This window comes from Argiope bruennichi, chromosome 4 (genome assembly GCF_947563725.1).
Source record: "Argiope bruennichi chromosome 4, qqArgBrue1.1, whole genome shotgun sequence".
In the NCBI taxonomy this organism is placed as follows: Eukaryota; Metazoa; Arthropoda; class Arachnida; order Araneae; family Araneidae; genus Argiope; species Argiope bruennichi.
The window spans coordinates 107,859,357-107,882,125 of NC_079154.1; the positions used below are offsets into that span (position 1 = coordinate 107,859,357).

At 28.9% G+C, this 22,769-nt stretch overlaps 1 protein-coding gene across 1 annotated transcript in view; it reads left to right on the forward strand.

The window, feature by feature from the left end:
• LOC129966150 (corticotropin-releasing factor receptor 2-like) overlaps positions 1-22,769 on the forward strand; it is a 236,546-nt gene that overhangs the window by 178,350 nt on the left and 35,427 nt on the right. The window contains exons 2-4 of the mRNA XM_056080542.1: positions 10,483-10,623; positions 13,669-13,760; positions 20,836-20,939. Of these exons, the coding sequence (XP_055936517.1) occupies positions 10,483-10,623; positions 13,669-13,760; positions 20,836-20,939 (337 nt within the window). The remainder of the gene's footprint in view (positions 1-10,482; positions 10,624-13,668; positions 13,761-20,835; positions 20,940-22,769) is intronic.

The following is a 22,769-nucleotide window of genomic DNA, read 5'->3' on the forward strand; positions in this document are numbered from 1 at the left end:
AGTTGGAAAAGAAGCGAAGCCTTAAATTGAATTTTGTTGAAAAACTTTATACATGAGCTTGCATTTGTTTTTATACTTCCAATTCTCAATCATGTGTTTAACTTGTAGAATTTTGATTCTGAACATACTTTGAAATATATTTGCGACTGTCTGAAGAGATTTTTTTTTAAATATTCTTATACATTTTTATTTTAAATAATTTCTTTCATATTAATTGAAATAGAAATTTGCAATTGATTTTTCTCTCTGCTTCTTATATCCTTAAAGTTTGGAATTTGAACAGGCGTATGTTTGAAGACAATACGGATAATAATGGCTCATTATGTTTTATTCTACAAGAAAGCACAAAATGAAACAGTGTACACACAATAGAATTTGCAGAAACCAATAACACAGAAACATAAAATGGTCGGGCGCCACGGTGGCCTGGTGGTAAGGTCTCGGCGTCGGACCTTAGGGTTTCAGGTTCGTGCCCCGATTCCACCGAAGAACCGTCGTGTGAGGGAGTCTGTTGCATGTTAAATCCGTCATGACCAAACGTCCTCCCGTAGGTATAGAGACGGGGGTGCCAGCTCAGGTGTCGTCCTCGTCATCTGACCGCGGCTCAAAATTACGAGGTCCGTCCCAAAATAGCCCTAGTGTTGCTTTAAAAAGGGATGATAATATAACCAAACCAAACAGAAAATGGTTATTAAACAACCGCAAGTACAAGCCGCTGAGATTAACACTCGAAATAGAGAATTCATTTGACTACTAACCACTTTCGACTACTATTTTCTCTCTTCTGTACGCTTCCGCTTTTGACAGCTCCCGTGATAGAACATCAATTATTCTAGAAAAAACACCAGAACTCAAGAATTAGTAATGGAGATATCGTCAATATTCAAACAGTTTCGAATTTTTTTTTTTTTTTTTTTTTTGTCAAATTGCTTAATGATTACTAATTTTATCGCCAAAGCTCGGATGGGGATCAGTATCCTAATATCCATTAAAGAGCCATTACAGTATTTGTAAACCTCTCTTCGTTACCAGGAGATTTATTGTATAGGCTAATAATAATATTGCAAATTCGTAAAAAAATTATTTTAATATTTTCAAAATGTGGTTATTAATTAATTGTCTAATTCAATTAAATTTTGATTCCATATGCTTACCTTCATTTGGAAGGAGCTTTAGAAAAGAATTTATTCAAGACTGCATAATATTTTTAATATTGATTTATAAATTTAAGATAAAAATGCAGACAATAGTTTGAATAATTTCCTTTTCCTTACTCTAACAATAGTTTGCTTTAAAAAAGTGTTTGTAATAATATCATAACTCTTTTTTTTTGTGGTTCATTTAAAATGCTTTCAATTACTATTTATTACATTACACCATATATTCCGTGTATGTAAGCCAAAACGATGAAATGAAATTTGATGATAAATTAATTTTTAATTAATTAATTATCCAAATTTACGAAAAAAAGATATTTAAGATATCATGTATCAATATGAATTTGATTTGGCACTTGAAAAAGTGGAAAGTTGATTACTTGGTTAAGCAAATTCAACTAAAAGTTAAAATTCCGGTATGGAGTGAAATTCAAAATTTCAAATGGTTATCAAATACATCTTTTTACTTGCATACTATTATCTATTAACCAATAAATCTAAAATAATCAGCTGGAACTATTGTATTTCTTGTTTCAAAACCTTTTCTTATTATTATCGGCTGCATGTGTCGCGCATTCTTAATACAATCCTATTTTTGTGTGATAAATAGGCACCACCAAAAAGAAAGCTCAGAAAAAATAGAGAAATTCTATAAATAAATACAACAAATAAATTTTTATAATAAAGGATTATTTCATATGGTAGAATGAGGACCGCATAAATAAAACTAGTAAATAGAAAATATGTCAGAGATTCAAGCAATAGCAGAAAAATGCTTTCCGAATAAAAAAAATAATTAAATTGCAAATGGAAACGTTCTTTAAAAATTTAATTTCTCCTTTTAAACATAGAGAAATTTTCAAAATACATGTTACCATGATACTTTATAAAACAGCTGGGAATACAGCCGTTTGATATTAGAGTATTGCAGTGGAAATGATGACAAATAAAAAGTCTCCAAAGATTGGGTCCAAAAAAAGGAAAGGTTTAATTTAAATACAATTTATTACGAGGAAATAGAATTGAACACATGATGAACTATTTACAGATATGACGGGGAAAACTTATAAATACATAAACGGTCATTACAGGACCTGAGACCAATACCGAACCAAAACATCTTACAAACATAACGACACTTATTTTACTCATGTCTTTAATTCTAAAATTTGTATATTAATTACAGTTGCCAGGTTAAATAAATATCATATACGGTACTGATTAAATAGTTAAATGTTTAATGTCACGTGAAGTGATTTATTCATACTAATGACGCACACCAGCAGGTTCAAAATGCATTGCATCATTTTTCAATAAATTACGGGAGACAAAATAATTTGGAATTTATAACCTTAATGCCGAAATTTCCTAACAATACACATAATTTAATATTGCTTGCCGTAGTCCATAACACGCATCTTCATGGTTCAAAATTGCAAAAACTTAAAAAGAGTTTTCGTTAAAAGATTTTTTTAAAAAATTTAACAGTTAAAAAAAATGTTATTTTTCTTATTTTTTTGAGCAACTTACTTTCATAAAATTATTTGTTTTACGAAATATGTGAATGCAATGAAGAACCATTAAAAAATATCATCGGAAATAAATGTAAACATTAAATAAAAAGACGAATTTATATGTTAAAATTTTATAATTACTAAGAATGCATTTTATTTGAATTAATATATGCTATGAGCCACTCAATTTTATGCCATTGAATTATCCTTCCCTTTTTGAAGCTATATAAGTGGTAATCTAGTACCACTTCGTAATCTTGAATAATGATCAGATAATGAGGGGAATACCTGACTGAATATCCCCTCTTTAAATTTCTGCATAACACATAGTTAATATAGGATATTTCACATTTAATATATGTATACCACGCATGCATAAATTATGGATTCTCTGAGTAAATGAGTATTGAACGTATGACCTCGGTCACGACTCGTGTTTAAGTCGCCCAAAAAATGTATTCTCTTATAGTGAGCACTGAATCCTTCCTTTTTAAAAGAAAATTTTTAATTCCTTAATAAAAGTTAGAAATATTCACAAAATCATTAGATTAAACTATATTTTTTGCATAATATATTACGTAAGGCATATAATAAACATTTCTATATTTTTTTTCGAAATAGCTTTACTTGCTTTAAGATGCAATCTGCTAATAGCATTTTTGTAATTAAGTTTCTCGAGATCAGTTATAAGAAATATTAAAATTATATTAATGTTCCAAAATATTTAAGTTAATCAAAAATGAATAATAAATTCAAAAAATACAATATCAAAATTTTAATTTCGAATAAATGGAATGGATATCTTAGAGAATCCCGTTGTGATTAAATTTCAGCGGATATGTAAACATATATCCTAGTCCTTTGGGCAAAATTAATTGGTTTGTCTGAGTTCAAAGTGTTCAATAGAAATTAGTTCATCGAACTAAACCATTCATATCTGAACATACAGCACGGGGTTTAATTTGGTTTATTGCAGACTACAGCTCGAGGCATCGACTGAATCTTATTTAATTAACATTTGATGCATTTCATATCAAATTGATCAATTTAATGGCTTCCTTCATTGAAGGCAATATGCTGTAGTTGTAAACTGCTATTAGAATAATAATCTTATTTCAAAAATAATAATGTAGTTACTGCTTGTAAATTTAATTGAGAATAATAATTTGGGCACCAAGTCGCCTTAATCATTAAACATAAATGAAAATGATGCTATTTTAATTATTTGAACTGTTCTTAACATACAGGGTGTCCCAAAAAAATGCATACACATTTTAGCAGCTGATAACTAAGTTATTTCTTCTTTCTTTACATACTCAAGCCATTGAACCGAGTGATGGCAGACAGACTTAAATTTGAAGAAAGGAAATTAATTCTAAAATGCTACAGGAAGTATGAAAATGCAGTATAAGTGCAAAGACAATTTAAGAGGGAGTTTAACAAAGAACCACCTACACGAGTTACCATCACTCGAATTAGAGATAAGTTTGAAGCTGATGGAACTGTTCAGGACGTCCATAAACCTGCAACAGTTGTTCAATTGAGGGCAACCATTGAATATGAATGTACGAATATCCCAAGAGAATTGTTCCATCATGTGTGCTATTCCATCGCTTCGCGTTGTCAGCAGTGTCTGGAGCAGAACGGACATCAGTTTGAGAACATGCGATAACAAGACAATAGAATGATATTTGTAGAATCTTTTACGTGTTGAAAATTATTCGAATTATAATAAACCCCAAATTTACAATTATTTAAAGTGTGTATACATTTTTTGGGACACCCTGTATATAGTAATAATTGTTAAATAATTAAACTTTATTTTTTTCTGTCTTATTCTATGTGTAATATCGAAGGGGCCATGATGACCTGTTGGTATGATCTCGGTTGGTTTGGTTTAGTTATATTAACGTCCCGTTTGAAGCAACACTAGGGCTATTTTGGGACGGGGTATGGTCTCGGCTTCGGGACCAGAGGGTTTCAGGTTTGAGACCCGATTCCGCTGAAGAATGATCTTTTAAGCGGATCTGGTGCACGTTAAATCTGTCGGAACCCAACGTCCTCCAGCTGGTGTGGTGTGAAAACTTGGAGAGGGGTGTCAGCTTAGGCATCGCCCTCGTCATTAAAATTACGAGCACTGTTCCAAAATTGCCCTGGCGTTGCTTTAAAATGGGACATTAATATAACTAAACTATGTTTAATATTTATATGTTTAATATTTAACTCTCAGGCTTACGCAGTCGCAGTTTTTACTGGTATTTTTGAATAGAAGAAAAGATGCAGGAGGATAAGTAAGATATTTTTTTTTTCCAAATGTGTGTCATAAAAAAGAAACGCCACATGGGCACAAAATGAAAAAAAAAATTGAATGAAAGCCTCTTCCATATTTCTGCATTAATGGACTTATAATTTTATCTAAGCATGAAAATCTCTTCCTCATTTAGTGCTAATTAATGCGATTATCTTAAAGGACACATATCAAAAATTTAAATTTCAGTTGGATAAATAACAACAAAAGAATCAAGTAGTATTTTAAGTCTCTTTTAATTGAATTTTTTTAATTCTCTCATCAAATTATTAGGGACTTCAAGTCTTTTTATTTTTGAATTCTTTGTAAGACACTTGAACTTTTGAGAGAGTAATTAATGGCTTGATTTGAAAGTTAGAGCGTAAACGAGTTTGAAAATCCACTACCGAGTTTAGTTTAAGAAGATTATTTCACGAATTCACTTTTATTTGAGTGATTATAAGCGGCGTCTGAATATTTGATTTCTTTAATGAGTTGATAGTCAAAAACTTTCAGGATTGGTTGCTTTAATTCGGAACTGAAGAAAGTTTCTTAAAATGTACTCCTTTTGCATATTATGAACTTGTCTGGTTTCATATTAGGAAGACAAAAATTTGAATCTATAATTTACTCATCTCTTGATTCGCAAGAGGTGTGAAAGTTTATAAACTTGTTTATTCCTGATGATAATATACTATTTCAACGGATATTAATATCAAAGAAAATTAATCATCAGTAAATTGAATTATTTACCATGATTCTCAATAATAATGCTACTAGATATTGAAATTTAATAAAAATAATATTCTTATATCTAATTATAAAGTATAAATTAAAAACTGTATTGTTGATAGTATTTGGAATAAAACATTTATTCTCCTAAATACACTATTAAAATAAGCATTTTACATTTTTTAATCAATTTTTTTAATATCTTTATTAAAATTTATACATCCATTAAATCAATCTCATTTCAAACCAAAATCCACGATTTTACATACCTTTCTATTTCTTCCTGTTCTGTTTATATGAAACTTTTTATATCAAATATCAAAGTAGAAAAGGAAAAAAAAAAGAATATAGAAATACATCCTTCTCAATTCAAATTTTATTTCACTCATGCGACAAAAGTTTCATGTAACTTTTGAAATCTGTTGAATTTGTAAATTAGAATACTTTAGACAACATGCAACAATCGTAAAATACTTTTTTGAGCATAATTTATTCAATGATATATTTATTTCACAAATTTTATGTGGGGTTAAATTCATATCCATCATTAAACAGAACGTGCACATTGTCGGAATGGTACAAATATTTCTGTTAAACAAATAAAAAAATTTCGCGTTAAGAAATATTTAATGTTTTACATATCATGTAGTGTTAAGTAGTATAATTAGCAATGATAGTTTGAGGCTTTCGAGATTCAAGTAAAATATATTATAGAACATCCTATTAATTCAGTAAACATTTTCTGGTAGCGTAAATGACAAATAAAAATTGAATGAATAGTATTTCGACGTTTTACTTGTAGTGAGTGATTTCAACTATTAAACCCACCTAATTCTAAATCTTAATTATTTCCTTCCAGTGTTTCTTCAGTCCTTTTTGTGTCAATTCAGTCATTTTTGTTTTTATAAATTCGTATCGTCTTACATATCTCCATAAGATTGAGGATAGCATTATAAATTACTCCAAATTGAAGTTATTAATTATAATATTTTATATGAGATATACCAAAGTAAAGTTGAAATAGGGAGCATGATACAGTAACTTTATAGTAGTTCTGCATTGAGTCATGCAAAGTATTTCGAGTGGCATTTTTTTTTAATGAAAAGGAAGGGAGAAAACGGACGATTGATTAATAGTGGTGATCTAATTCTAATTTCAAAAGGTGCTTAACACTCTTCGAGTATGAGATTTCCAAAACATAAAATGCAAAATTGCTGCGCTAAGAAATAAGTAATAATAGATTCAAGAAATTCAGTAAATAAGTTTCATGTCATATTATAGTCTCCAAACATTTTGATGTTTCCTTTTTGTTTCCTTTTTTTGGCATTTCCTTGTGTAGTTGTATGGTGCTTCCTTATGTATTTGTTTGAACACCCCTATTTTAAGTTACTTGAAGTCATGTTTATGTATATCTCGCGATTTTATAGTCTTGGTTTAGCACCCGACCAAAAACATACCTCCAGATTTATGCTCTATCTCAAACCAAGGGTTTTGGAACACTGCCGATGAATTTGTACTAACTTCTAATTCATAGAGGATAATTGTGAAAATTAGGCCTTAGAAATTTAGAATCTGCCATCAAGCAAATATGGCGAAATATTTAAAGTTTTTTAAAGATGAAGTATTCTAATTCATATCAATAATTTTATAACATTAATTCTAATTATGTTTAAATTTATGAGCCTTTTAATAAATTATTGAATTACTAAAACTAGGATAGAAAATTTTCATAGATATTTATATTGATAAAACAAGCTGATTAATGTACCTTTTTTTTTTCTTAAACAATTATGAATTAGTCTTCTTCGCAAAAATTTATCTAAGATACAACATTATATATATATATGTAATGATATTTTAATTCTAATTTCAATTTAATTAATTTCCAAGATTTTATCTTAATTTAGCCCACAGTAACTTCATTTTAAAAATATTCTCTTATTTCGTGATCTAATTCCACTTTCGGTTTAATTAATCCCTTTGTAAAAATAATGTGCCATCAGTACTACGTATCAAATGAAAGTGATCCCTTCGGTGACCTCGCCAAGGTATCAAAGATCACCACGTGTATTGGCGCGTGGCCGGAAATCCCATCTTATATAAGACTAGGGATCATTTGTTCGTCCAATTTGGACTTCTTTCTTACTTCTGCTTTTGTGTCGCATTGCGTCTGCTTGTAAATAAATTGCTTTCACGAAATGGATATTAAAATGAAATTAAAAATACAAACTATCTTCACTGTTTGTTAAACCTGCTGCTTCAACCAAAATAACTTTACATATATATATATATAAATTTAAAGCAAAAGTAAATTCCTTTTTCTTTTTGGTCATAAATCTGCATTTTCAGTCTGTTTTCTTAAATTGACTTTTTCAAGAAATAGGAAGATAAATATTTTTGAAGGGGACAGGAATTCAGTTTGGGGGAATTTCCATTTTAACTGAACTAGAATTTGTAGCTCACTTGCCTGCAATCTTCTTTGTGTAAACGAAACCAAATTTTATTACACTATCCTATTATACAATTTAAATAAAACAGCATTCGAAAGCTTATATGTAAGGAATATGTATGCATCAGTGCTATATTTTGAAACAATCAGTTCCTGATCAACAAAATTTCGTATAGATGCTATAGATAAGCTATAAAGAAACTGAGTAATTTATGTGCTTTACTATATTTCTAGGTTGAAACGCAGCATTGCTGCTCTGGGTGAGTGTATTTGATAAATAGAAAAAAAAAATGAGTTCCAATTCTTTTGTTCTATTACTGTTTAAATTATTCAAAATTTAATTTAAGACTTCAAAATTGGATCGCTAACATAAAAAGACTTTAGAAAAGGGGAAAAAGCAATCACTACTGGGTTGTAATCCTCGTTGGAGTTCTTTCTTCTTCACCAAAGATAGAATTAGATTTTCTTTTCCCAGGCTTTACCAAAAGAGGATTATCCCTTGTAAGGATAAAAATAGCAAAAATTGAAATGACCTCGATGAGAAGTGTCTCGATTTGAGTTTTCTTGATGCACGAAAATTCTCACATGACGTCACCGTAATAAAAGAAGAATATTCTCTACGTAATAAAAATTACTATATAATTATTAGTGTTTTTCTGTATTTGTATTTAATTAAAAAAATTTATATAACATAAAATAAGCCTTTTTCTCCAGTGAGTTAAGAGATTTAATTAAAAGTGCATAACAGTGATTTTAAGTAAAATAAATCAGAAACCTAAGAAGAAAGAATATTTATTGTTAATCATTATTTGTAATAAATTAACTTAACAAAGGAAGAAAAATAAATTGTATTTTATAAATATAATTAAGAATGATTATTTCTTTCCTACATAAAATAATAATAAAATTTTATAAAACAGAAAAAGGAACTGTAATTATATGCACATGCAGAAATCAATATATACGTATGACACTTGTTGGAAATCAGATATTAAATATTTTTCAAAGCTGACTATTGAATTTAAAAATTTTATTAAAACCACATTCTAAGATATATATATATATATATATATATATATATATATATATATATATATATATATATATATATATATATATATATATTAATTTTCAAAAAAATTATTATTAATTTTTTTAAGCATGATACAAAAAATATTTTCTTATCAATTTAAAATAATGCGCTTTCGCATGATATATTAGAAATTTTAGACCATCATACGGCAGTAAATACTTCCATGCGTGTTTTTGTAAGAATTTAACCCACAATATATTCGGTAGGTGTTTGACATATTTAAAGATTGCTAATTTAAGAATTTAACAAATTATGAAGACTTGTATTTCAATAATTACCTGGAATTTCTTCAAATGAAAAAGAACAGGTCTGGTTAGTCTAAGACAAAATAATTTAAACATAGACTGGTAAATATTTGCAAATGTAAAAATTCAAGAAATTATTAATTTTTATCAAATCACTTTATATTCAGGAATTCAAAAAAATAAAACTTGTAGAATTGCTTTAATGCTTAATAACAGTTTGCGGTATTTTCAAAAATTTCAAAAAATTAATTAAATCAATGGCTAATCTAATTAATGGTTGTTATATTCCTAGAAATCATTTGTTATAGTATAAAATGTGTAGAGAAAACATTTATATTAAATTTTGTGATGTTCATATTTTTGTCTGTTAAAACTAAAACATATTGTAGGATTTAAATTAAAATTCAAAATTATTAATATTTTATTTAAACTCATTGACTTAAAACATGCAAGCATGATCTTTAATATTACAGAAAAAAAATTATTCTTTGTTAGGAATTAGATTATTTAAATTTTTTTTATTAATTTGCATTTGTGAGTATAGTATAAGAAAATCAAGTAAAAATGTTGTCAATAATGCAAAGGAATAGTCATGTTGAGGAAAATTTGAAAGCTGCAAGTATATATTATAAATATATCTTAGATTTGCACATATTTCTTAAAAATTGAGATATTTAATTTTTTTATTACGTTTTACATAATGAAAAAAAGGGAGCTTTTGCTTATTAAAAAATCAAAACATTGTAAAAATATTCAAATTTATTATTTCATTCATGATATTGTATAAATTACAGAGTATTTATCGAATAAATAACAACTACATATTAGCGATCGTAATAATTTATTGTTTGCTGATTATCAAGTAAAAATCAGAAGAATGTAAAAATTATACTTTTTATTACAGATCTTTCTTTTCAAATGTAGCTCGAATACTAGAACATTTTTCTTATGTAGATAATTCCACACAGGTGTTAACTTAATTTTTGTCTTTTTTCTTTATTTTAGGTCAAGCATACTGTGAAGCCGTCTGGGATTCTGTTCTGTGTTGGCCGTCAATTCCTGCCGGGCAGACAGCGTGGAGGTCTTGTCAACAAGTGTTGCAATATGCAGCCATCCCTGATGTCAAGAACGTGGTACTCCCTATAGGTAATTAATAAAATATATTATTTATAGAAATAAATATATCCTGAGAGAAATTTGCTTTGGCCGACAGCAGGTACATGAATTTCAATGGAACAAAACAATTTATTGTTATTTTACGTGTTATGAAAATATCCAAAAACCAACCGGTCACATGTGCGGTAAAAAATTCAACAGGCGCGATAACAAATAGCAACGCTTTACCTTATAAGAAAACATGAATACACATGTAATAAAACACAGCCAAAACGTACATAAGAACAACAATAGCGCAGCATATAAGGAGCAAACCGATTGTAAGCTACCGCACTAGCACAGTGCGCTCAGGCAGAATTAGCAAGAGAGATTTTGCGTAACATGTCACGTTTTTCGACTTTTCTGTTGCTCTTACAAACTCACTTAATATTGACTGCATCTCTTCGTCATTCGAGTTTTTATAGCCTTTGCAACAGAGCCTCGAATGTTCTAGAAGGATGACATGTGGTATCTTGACTCCTAAACGATATATCCTCGAAATTCCAGCAGTTTCAGGAACTTTCGTATTGGACGCCAAAGTCGCCAAATGGTTGCCAAGTTCTGAGATCACTGAATCTCCTTTCATTCAGCATCCGTCAGAACTATCTACAAAATAATCTTTCTTACTAGTAGACATGTTAAACTGTAGAAACAATATTAGAAATTCATACAATACATGCCTACCATTAGTGTTTGGGGCGCTGATCCCAACGTTTCATTAAATTTTTATTCCCATATTGAAGAAAGAGGCAAGGCGTGGTAATAATTGCTTACAGAAAGGGAAAAAAAAAGTTGTTTCATTGCATTGCTCAGCTTCAATTTTTTTTTTTTTTTTTTTTTTTGTCAAGAACAGTCTTAAACTTACAAAAAATAAGTAAATAAATAAATACATAACGGAATGATGAAAAAAACTTGAAGGAATAAAATAACTTTATTTAAAGTGATAATTTACAGATTCCTTTGCATTATATATTTTTTTAAATCTTAAGAAATAATTTTAAATTATATTTGATATACCTTAAAAATTTGTTATATATAAATTCTTTTGTGCCTTCATTTAAATTCTTTTCTCAACTACTTTTGAACTTTTTTATTTGTTTCATTATTTTTGATTTTAACGAGTAAATATTTAATTTAATGCCAAAAAGGTTTACAAGTAGAAAATGCAGATAACTGCTTTTCTTTATAAATTGTTTCAATTTTTAAAAAAATAAATATTTCAAAACAATTACTACATGAATAGTTAATATCTAATTTTTGAGAAAATAATTTAATGTCATTCACATAGATAATATTCTGGGAACAACCACAAATTTTTTTGTCTTGTAAACTCGTTTCTTGCTCTTCAATTATAGGTTACTTCATCAGGGACTAAATTTTTATTTACACTTATATTAAACATGATATTTTACCTTAAGAGAAAATCATGTTTACATTCAAAAAGCTAATCAGAAAACATCAGTTTCTTTTCAACTTTTACTCTGAGGGAGAGAAAATAAAATCTCACAAAAATTACAGTTTCTACCAAAGAAATTTGGTGAGACTGTTTCAATCCCCAGAGGCTAAAAACTTTTTTCTGTCTCACAAGATTCCATAAAAGTTTAATGCTTACGAAATGCTTGTCACTAAATATTGTATACTTTTACCTTTTCATTCATAAAATAAAGAAAAGTTGGAAAGGTAAGATACATTAGGACTAACCAGTATACAACACTCTGTCACAGTAATTGCAATTTATGAGTAGTCTGTAACTTAGAAGCACATTTAAGGGTCATATTCTATCAACATCAAAGAAAAGAAATAGAAGAAATGTTCTGATGAAACTCTAATTTATTTCTTTTTAAGCTTTAACTTCAACACAAATATTTTAATTATTACGACATTCTTTACAGACATTCAATATAGACAATTTCTCAAAATACTCTTTTGTTATTGCATTAAAATGTTGCATTTTATTTCATTTTTAACTTTTAGCCTTTAATTTATGATTGATTATTAAAAATGTAATAGTATTTTCGAATCAATTTTTTCCAAACCCTATTAATATATAACAAAAATTATAACGTCAAACGCGTCAAAAGCAATTAAAATATTGTTTATGAATTTATACGTTTGAAATTTTACGTTGAATTTATACGTTGACCCCATATCCTTTTTTTTTTTAATTATGAAATGACAGAATATAGCGTAGATTTATCCTTATGATCTAAAATAGTTGTTGGAGTTTGGAAATGGAATTATATGATTTAAAATCATGTCATTAATTAATATTATTTGATTGATGGAATAATTTCCTTTTCGGCAAGCATGTTAGCTCAGAAAATTGATTTCCTTGGCTGCTAGACTATTAATATATAAAATATAATGGTTTAAAAAATTTGATATTTTTGTTTTATAAGATTAAAAAATACGAATTAAATGAAAATTGAAATTATACTAATTGCTTTTTTCTTTACTTACTTCATGCCTACTTTGAAATGAAACATTTCGTTTCTGATTTTAGTATACGCTCGTAGTCACATTTAACTCACTAATTTTACTTTGGAAAAAGTTGCAAAATAATCATGTCATTGTGCATAGTAAATGAAAGAATTAATAGGTTGTTTTGAAAATTTTGTGAGAATAAACCGAGGAAGAATTGAATTTTCAAAAACAGTATCAAGAAAAACATTTTTAAAAAACGTCTAAAAATATTAAGGGCCAGAATTTTGCAATCAATTTTCTGAAATGTCAACAATAGTTTGGATGTTAGAAACGTGGTGACACAAAAACCTACATGACGTTTTGATTGTATGAAGGGGAAAGGAAATGTTTATCTTCTATCGTCTTTACTTTCGGCCATTTTGGATTTTAAAAGAACTACATTTTAAAGAACAAAGGCATTCAGTGGGCTGCAGTTTTGAAACTCAAACGGAGACACCAGATTTCAATGGTCATCTTTTATATATGCCATTTGATAATAGTATATATAATAAACATTGTTTCCGGTTTTTTGCATTGTTAGCAACATAAACAAAATGCTTTTTTTCTTTACAGAAGCCAAGGCCTATAGAGTTTGCAACGAGGACGGTGTTTGGCTTTGGGGAAATTGGACGAATTACGATGCATGTGTAAACTTCACGACACCAGTAAGTATTTTATTCGAATTTAAAAACGAGATGAATTAATTATTAAATAATCCTGGAGGAATTGTAAACAAAAAGGCATTTAATTTAGCAAAATAGTATTAAACTAAAAAATTTTAATTAATTTCTTTTCATCCGAAAATGCCTTGGTGCTATGAGAATTAAATTGTGTTCCAAGAATATGGAGCTTTATTAGCTCTTTTTCATATTTTTATAAAGCGATTCTAATAACAACATAATTCATTTCATTCTCTTTAAAAAATTTATCGGCTGGAAAAAAGCAATGCTTCTTTATTTTGTGTTTATTTAATTTATGTTGAGTTACTTAATCGAGCATAAAACAGAATATTATTTTTGTTACATTGTAATTGAAATTAACTTGCGATTTTAATTTTTTTGGAAATAATAGCTTTCTAGAACTCTTGTTGAAATGACGATTTTTTGTTGTTTATAAGAAAAAAATTCATATAAAGAGAAAATTATATGAAAGAACTTCATACTGAACATTGGATAAATATATTTTTTTTTTTAAAAAAAGGAAATTTTATGATTTTGCTTGAAGATTTACATGAATTATTTAAATATGCTTATGACATAAATATATAAATTTAAAAGAAATGAGTCACTGTATAGTTGCAGTAAAATAGTATTTTTCAGAAAAAAATATCGATTAATTTCTGATGCTTTAAGAAAATGATGCTATAGTAATTGAAAAAATTTCAAACATGCAAACTTATGGTTGATAACTTCAGCATTATCAAAATAGTTAAAAGGTCGGCTGCTTGAACATTGTTAGCAAAATCAATTATAATTTTTAAAAAATATTTTACAATAATTCAATTATGCACTTATCAGAAAGGCATATTCTGATAATCTAAGAAATTCATGAGGCTTTTAAAATATTTTACTTTTTAATAGGAATAACATTTATGCAATATTGAAATAACAGATATCAAAAATTAACAGAAAGTAATTAAAAATTTAATTAAGAATATAATAGGATTCAAATGTCATAAGGAAGTTGATTTGACTTTAGAAGAATCATGATGTTAGTGTTTAAAAGTAAGATTAAGTTTTGAAATAGACTCGACATTTTTGAAACCCATGTCTATTGTATAAGTATGAACATGATTTATATGTATAGCGATACTTCAGGATAGAAGGGTAAGGTTACTTGCAAGATTAATAGCTCTTAAAGTATGAGAAATCCTAATCTGTTTTTGATATTACACTTTATTGAACCTTATAACAGAAAAAAAAATCTGGCACAGCTATTCTATAAAATTTTTTTAATCGAGAAAATTTTTATACAATTTAACATTTTCTTTCCCATAAAGGAATGTTTGATCGAAAAAAATGTACTTCACCGAAATGCAGAACGATTGACGAAGAATGGGATTCTCGTTTGAAAATGCATTAGTTGTTAGCTATATTTATTTGAAAATTATACTTCATAAGAGAGTATATTTAAATTAGAATGTTAGCTTAAAAGAGGTTTAATATGCCACACTTTTTAAATCATCAGTACATGTACGGTGTTTTTTTATATCCCATCCTTTCTCTTATATCTAGAAATTCTAAGAATTTATAAATAACAATATTTAAATAACTACTTTTTATACTATTTTTCTATATATTTTTTTTTAAATTTCTATATTATCACGGGGAACTCGAAGAAAAATATGAGCAGACAAATTAGTGAAACGGGATATCTCATTTTAATAGAAGAATTGGAGTCAGATTAATGCGTGCGTGCCTCAGCGTTTTATTTTCATTTATTATAATGACTATGACAACGTAGGAACGTGACTAGTGGAGAGTCAGAGATATTGCAAATATTTCAACCGATTCTGAAAAAGTGATTGCTCAGATTTCTCTGACATTGAGGAATATTTGGAAATTTATCATAACACAAAATGTAGTCATTCTGAAGAATTCTGAATGTCAAGTTCCTTTCATCTTATGAAAAATATCATAAATCCTCATATAAAATTCATTATCTGATGATATACAAAATCTCCCCTGACATTTATGATAAAAATTCTTTTTATTCTAGATCAGGAATGATACGTGCTTTTGAGAGCGTATATAAAAATTACAGATATAAGTTATAAATTTTCGAAATTGAATATTTAAGCTACTTTTTCCAAAAGAATTCAAATAATAATTATTTCCAAAATATCGATTTTCTTATAATTTCTGCACTTGCATACAGATAAAGGTACCTATTTAAAAATGATAACGAAATGCGGAATAAAGAAGTAAACACAGAAATAAGCATTGAGAAATGGAGATGATAGCTGTAAATTTTCGTTTCTCATATTAAAAATTACATTTGCTTTTTAAGTGGAATATATTTTCGCAAAATTTATTCTTATATCTTGATCATTCGCAGTAGAAATAGCCAGCAAAATAACTACTATGTGCCTAGATATTTTGGGGTCAAAACAAATACCCGCGTGTGCTAATTCTCTAAATATGGATTCATATGCAAGAAGGGATAAGCAAGGCGTATAAAAAGTATGGAATGAAGATTTTGTTAAACTTCTTTGGCATATTTTAGTCGATACTGACAGCAACAATGTGATAAGGCTTTTTAAACCAGTTACTGTCGTTTGTCAAATGGATTAGATCAGCGTTTCTCAACCTTTCAGTATTCGTGGCCAGTTTTCAATCATAATTTTCATCTCGCCCACCCCCGAGCTTACAATAAAAAGTATACAACAATAATGTATATTGAGTATTCTGTTTTTAAATTATTTTTAACTAACTGCCAAATAAAGAGTAAAAGCGAGCCAACATTGGCGAAAAACCCCATTGTAAAGCGGGGAGTGAACTGATGAAGCGAATGAAAGGGGGAAATTTTAATTATTATATTTGAAATGAAAACCAAACAGGGAGATAACGTTAAAAGAATATAAAAGTAGAAAATTCGTCAATGAATGTTAACCTAGAAGGGGTGAGCTAAATTTAGAAACTGGGAATACATTTTTTCGAATAATAAAAGAAATAAAACAGAAGCATGACTAAACAAAAGAGAAAAAAATTAGTAATGTTTGTGGAAGAGAATTCACACGACCGTTGCCGTCTCGAGCATGCGCAGATATTTTCTCATAGGAAGAAGGGAGATGTTTGATAACTTAAGTTTCAATTTCAGCCAGTCTCATTCGAGTCGATCCTTCTATCGCTATCGAATATATCGTGAATGTGTATTTTATATATGTTTCCGTGTTAATTGCAATTCACCACATTAAATATTTACGGCAGCAGATTTATGCAAACTCATGGATGAATTTTTAAGCGGAAGTAAACGAGCATTAGACGACAGTCAAGCATGAACAAGTACATGACGAGCGTGGTTCCGAAAATAAAATCAAGAAAATATTCTCAAGAATGCTTAAATTTTGGGTTCACCAGTGCTGAAGTAAATGAAGAAGAAAGGCCCCTGTGTATTATTTGCTCAAAAATGTTGACCGCAGGCAGCATGAAACCCAATAAACTTAAACAACATTTGGAAACGCTTCATAGTGAGTACGTAAAAGAACCCAGAGAATTCTTGGAATTAAAATTAAAATCATTTTTTAACGAAACTTTGTTTTTGAATAAAAAAGCTTTATTGTATCTTACAAAGTTCATATAAAATAGCCAGATGTAATAAACCTCACACCATTGGTGAAGAGCTTATTTTGCCAGCAGCAATTGAGATTGTAGAAACTATGTTTGGAGATAATTTTTCAAAACAATTGCAGTCCATACCTGTTTCAAATGATACTGTTGCTCATCAAATTGGTGAAATAGCTGAAGATGTACAGTGTCAGCTTTTCTCGAAGTTGCGTGACAAATTGTTTTCAGTACAGCTTGATGAAGCAAAAGATAGTAATAAAGATGCTCATTTCATTGCCTATGTTCGATTTTGTGTTAATATGTCAGTAGTAGAAGAACGACTTTTCTGCAAACCGATAGAACTCAAAACCCTCCCTCGCATTATTTACTATTTTAAATAATTTTATGAACTAGGCAAACATGGATTGGAAAAATTGTGTCGGAATATGCACCGATGGTGCTCGTTCAATGTCCGGAAGATTCCAAGGTATACAAGCACTTGTAAAACAAAAATCGCCTCAGTGCGTCTGGACACATTGCATGATCCACAGAGAAGCTTTGGCTTTGAAAGAAACGAGTACTGGTCTGAATATTGTGTTAACTACGCTTGTAACCGTAGTAAATTATATAAAAATGAGACCCCCTCAAATTGAGAATCGTTTCCACACTTTGTAAAGACATGGGTTCAGTATATTCAGCTTTACTATTTTATTGCGAGGCAAGATGGTTATCACGTGGGAAATTTTTACAACGTGTTTATGAATTAAGAGAAGAAATCGCCGTTTTCCTAGAAGAAGAAAACAGACCTGAGGCCGAGAATTTTCGCGATGGTTTATTTATGATGAAACTGAGCTACTTGGTCGATATGTTCGAGAAATTAAATAACTTGAATCTTCAACTCCAAGGAGCAAATACACATTTGTTGGATACGAGTGATAAAGTTAATGCTTTTTTTGGAAAATTGGAATTGCGGAGCAGAAATTTAAAGCAAAGAAATCTAACAATGTTTGCAAATGTGGATGATTGTACTAAAACTTATAAGGCTGAAGAAGAACATGTACAAATTGTTTTTGTAATCCCTGAAAATCATTTAGCCATGCTGGCAAAGAATTTTAAAAAGTATTTTCTTGCTGACGACAAACTGATAGCGAGTTACGAGTGAGTTAGGGATCCATTTCATAAGACTCCTGAAGGACTCTCAATTGATGAGGAAGAAAAATTCATAGACTTCACGACAAGTGGCGAAACTAGAAGACAATTTAGTAATAAATTACTATTTGGACTTAGGGCAGGAGTAGAGGATGATTTTAATTGCACTAAAAACAAGGACATTTCGCATTCTATTACTATTTTCAACATCATACCTATGTGAAACTGGATTTTCTACTGTTGTTTCTTTGAAGACAAAATATAGATCTCGGCAAAACTGAGAGTGGCTATTTGTAATATTAAGCCTTCCTTCGAAAACCTTTGCTCTGCAAGACAGGCCCCAGGAAGTCACTAATAATTATTAAATTTGTTTTAATTTAGTATGTTTTGATTAAGTAAGTTTTGATTTAGTAAGTTGATAAGTTGTTAAATATGTCGAAATGTATTTTTATTTCTATGTGTATGGGTGCTTTCCTTTCAGTCAACTGTTTTAATCAACTGTTTTAAATAATATTTTCTCTTGGATATTCTCGCGTGTGTGCTTGTGCCCCCATAGGTGGGCGCGCCCCCCAGGTTGAGAATCGCTGGAATAGATATATGATTTTGGGTTTTATTTTTTGACTATACTGCGCTAAGCATATAAAGAATTTAAAATTACAAACTGGAACTTTTGTTGGAATAAAACATTTTGTATTAAAATAACGCTAAGTTTTAATTGATCGTTTTTTTTTGTTTTTTTTTGTGCTTGTATTTTATGATAGTGTTCATGTATCTGGATGTATGTTAATTATAATTTCTGGCAAATCTACATAGTGAACCACCCGAATTTATTCAGACAAATGTCGACAAAATGATTCAGCACGTGTGCTAAATTTTCAAAAGTGAATTCATGTGCTGAAGGGATAAACAAGGCGTACATGAAATATGTAATAAAGTTTTCGTCAAAACTTCTTTGACTTGTTTTTGTATATTCTGACAATAACAATATAAATACTTTAAAGTCAGTGTCTGACGTTTGGCAAGGATTTTAGGAAGGTATTCATGTATCTCGGTGAACATTAATTATAAATTCTGACATAACTTTAAAGTGAACCGCCTGAATTTATTTGACATGCTAGTGCACCACGGCAATTTTCTTTCAGAAATTACCTCAATAACACGTTGCCATATTGATACTCTGTGCATTTAGCTAACAGAGCTAGAATACTGTAATTTTGTTGAAAGTCTCAAATTTTTAGTGGATCTTATATGTATCAGATTCAATAACTGTCACTGATTTGAAAGCCGGTGCTGTTATCATCAGAATCTACTTAAATACACTAATGATGAGTTAGCAAGAAATTAAAAGGATATTTGATGTATGCCGTGTTAGAAAAGAAGATAACTTTGAACATTTATAAAGATTACATTTAATCTTTGAATATATTATTACTCGAAATACTTCATGCTAAGGCTTTTAAATAAGGCCATTCCATTTTTATTCATTTTGCATATAATTCCCAAAGAGCCGTCAAGTATGCAAAGTGTGCCTTAAAGAAAATTATAAAAAATTGCAAAAGGGTGAGGTGAAATATCATTTTAAACTTCTTTATACTAAGATCAGAAAATTTCGAATCATCTTTTAAAATAAACTACATGAGAGTCATAAATGCTTATCATTTTTGTCTGAAACCACATTAAGGAATTCAGAAAGAATAATTTACAAAAATACCGAGAGAATTTAAAATATAAAAGGAAAGTTTTGAAGGGCAGAAAAAATGTTCTAATGCTTAATATGTTCCATCTCAAATTTTCAACTCCACTCCAATAAATTCAGAACAGCAGATAATGATTGATAGTTTCATTGAATAATTGTTAAAAAAAGAAAAAAATATGATAAGAGTAAAAAGAAATTTCAAAGTAATGCTTACAGAATAATGTTAAGAGATGAATAAAATATTCGGAAAAATGGAAGCATTTTAGATATTACAGCCATTATTATCTTTAAATTTTATTTTTCTACCAAAGTGATAACTTAATTTAGGAAAGAAGTTTTTTGTTGAAAAATATGCACTCTTTAGTTCTTTTAAAGTATTTCACGATAATTAACAGCAAGAAGCTGAAACCATTTTTTTCCTTTGCATCACAATCATCATGGTATTCAATAATTCTGTTCCCAGATCACGTCTCTTAGAACCATTTTCATCCCTTGTAAATTGGAGCTAACAGAAGGAAGTGTTTCTAAATATAGAATTTAATTACGTATTGAAATAAAGACAAATGGCCTCAGCGATCGAACACCAAGATATGAGGGAAAATTATTCACCCTTCTCCTCATTTGTTTCAGGGTATTCCGAAAGCACCTTTGACTGTGAGTCTCATCTTGCTGGTCTGCTCTTTAATATCCCTCTTCTTCTTGGCTGTCACCATTTTTATTTTCTTTTATTTCAAGTAAGTAGTTTTATTCATTTCCATGCCGTGTTCTTTACTTTTATTCAGTGAATGAATAAAAGTAAATTCTTTGCTTTTCATTCATTCACTACTTGCTATGGAAGATGATTAAATTCAAAAATATTCAGAAAGTTTCGTTTTTATTTTTATTTTTTTTTGTAAGGGAAGAAGTTGGTGTCGGTTACATGATTTAATTGAAAGAATGGAACTTTAGCGGGAATTTGTGCTGAAAGTATTTGCTTTGAATAGTTTATGTGGATTATAAATAAAAAAAATATCATTTAAGAGTATTTTATACATCTAAAGATAATTTGATGAAATAAAATAATTAATAAAATATGAATAATTATCCAAGGAGCAATTTCGGAATATATTACTCAACACAAAAGAAATTAAAGGCAATATTTTCATATGTATAATGGAATAATATCAGATTTTAGCATTTTGAGTATAGCTGACGAATAGAAGTTTAAAGATGTATGTCAGTGTATTTTTATTTCATATGCATTCGAATCATGTTCCACTTAAGCAGACACTGTATAAAAGAACTACAGCAGACACTGTAGAATGAACTTCACATCCCCTCATTTAACCATACAAATTGTACTTAGATTAAAGTGGTTCTGTTTTACAATGTGTAATTGTTTTTTATAGATCCATAGTTTTTATGAAGAGGAATTATTTATTTATTTGATTTTCTTTAATAATTATGAATTTCTTTCAAAACATTAATTATATTTCATGAAGATGTTGCTTTCTTTTTTACATATCTTGATCAACTTTATATATGCTTCATTTTATGCGCTTTTTTTAAAAATCTATCGATTTCCCTTTATAAGAAAATTTTATATTAAATTAAATTTCATTAAATTTAAGAAATAATGTGCCGGCGTCCTGGCATAGGGGTAGCTCGTCTTCCCCGTGATCTGGGCGTCCCGGGTTCGAGTCCCGGTTTGGGCATAATTGTTCTTCTGTTGTTCTATCTGTGAGATGTGTGAATGTGCCCTCCTGTAAAAAGGGGTTGTACAAGCGAATGAATGATGCGTGAGTGGCAAAGTCGTACTCTTGGCCCTAGTTGGCGCTGCTATAAAAAATAAGAGACGTTCCCCCTCAGGCTTAAATCGCTGTCTTCGTAACAGCGGGCTTGTCAGTGGCAAGTGCCATAAGAAACAAACAAACAAACAAGAAAATAATGTGCTATATTAGAAAATTAAATATATATATATATATAAAAAATTTTTAATATCGTACACTATTTTGTTAAATTTTTGACTCCTAACTTAAATAAATTCGATTTGTGAACAAAACGTCTTTCTTCTAATATTAAAATTTTTAAAAATGTATTTATTGTGAAAGAAAATAAAGTTTTGGCTTTTCATAATGTGAAAAAAATTAATAACATTTAAATAATTATAACTTTGCTTTTATATCTTATTACAATTGAAACTCATAATGTGAAATAATTGAATTTGTGTTTTGTTTAGATCATTCGCTTTCACACCGAAAACTGTCTCTAAGGGAATTACAAAACTTTTTTATTATTTTTCATTTCACATTGCGTTATTCTAAAATATTCTATAAATAAAACACAGAACAACGCAACAAATTTCTGCGTTCATGTTATTCATGCAAAAAACAGTGCATTTATTCTTAATTTTTTTTTTCTTATAGAAGCCTTCTTCATTAAATATTTAACATTTTTTATATTGGTGATGATGAGATTTGGAAGTAGATTTTACAAACACTTCTTGATTTTGTAAAGTTTTAAAATTTCAACATCAGTTATTTCGGCATTTCAATTAAAGTTTATTCAATAAATTTGGCAATACC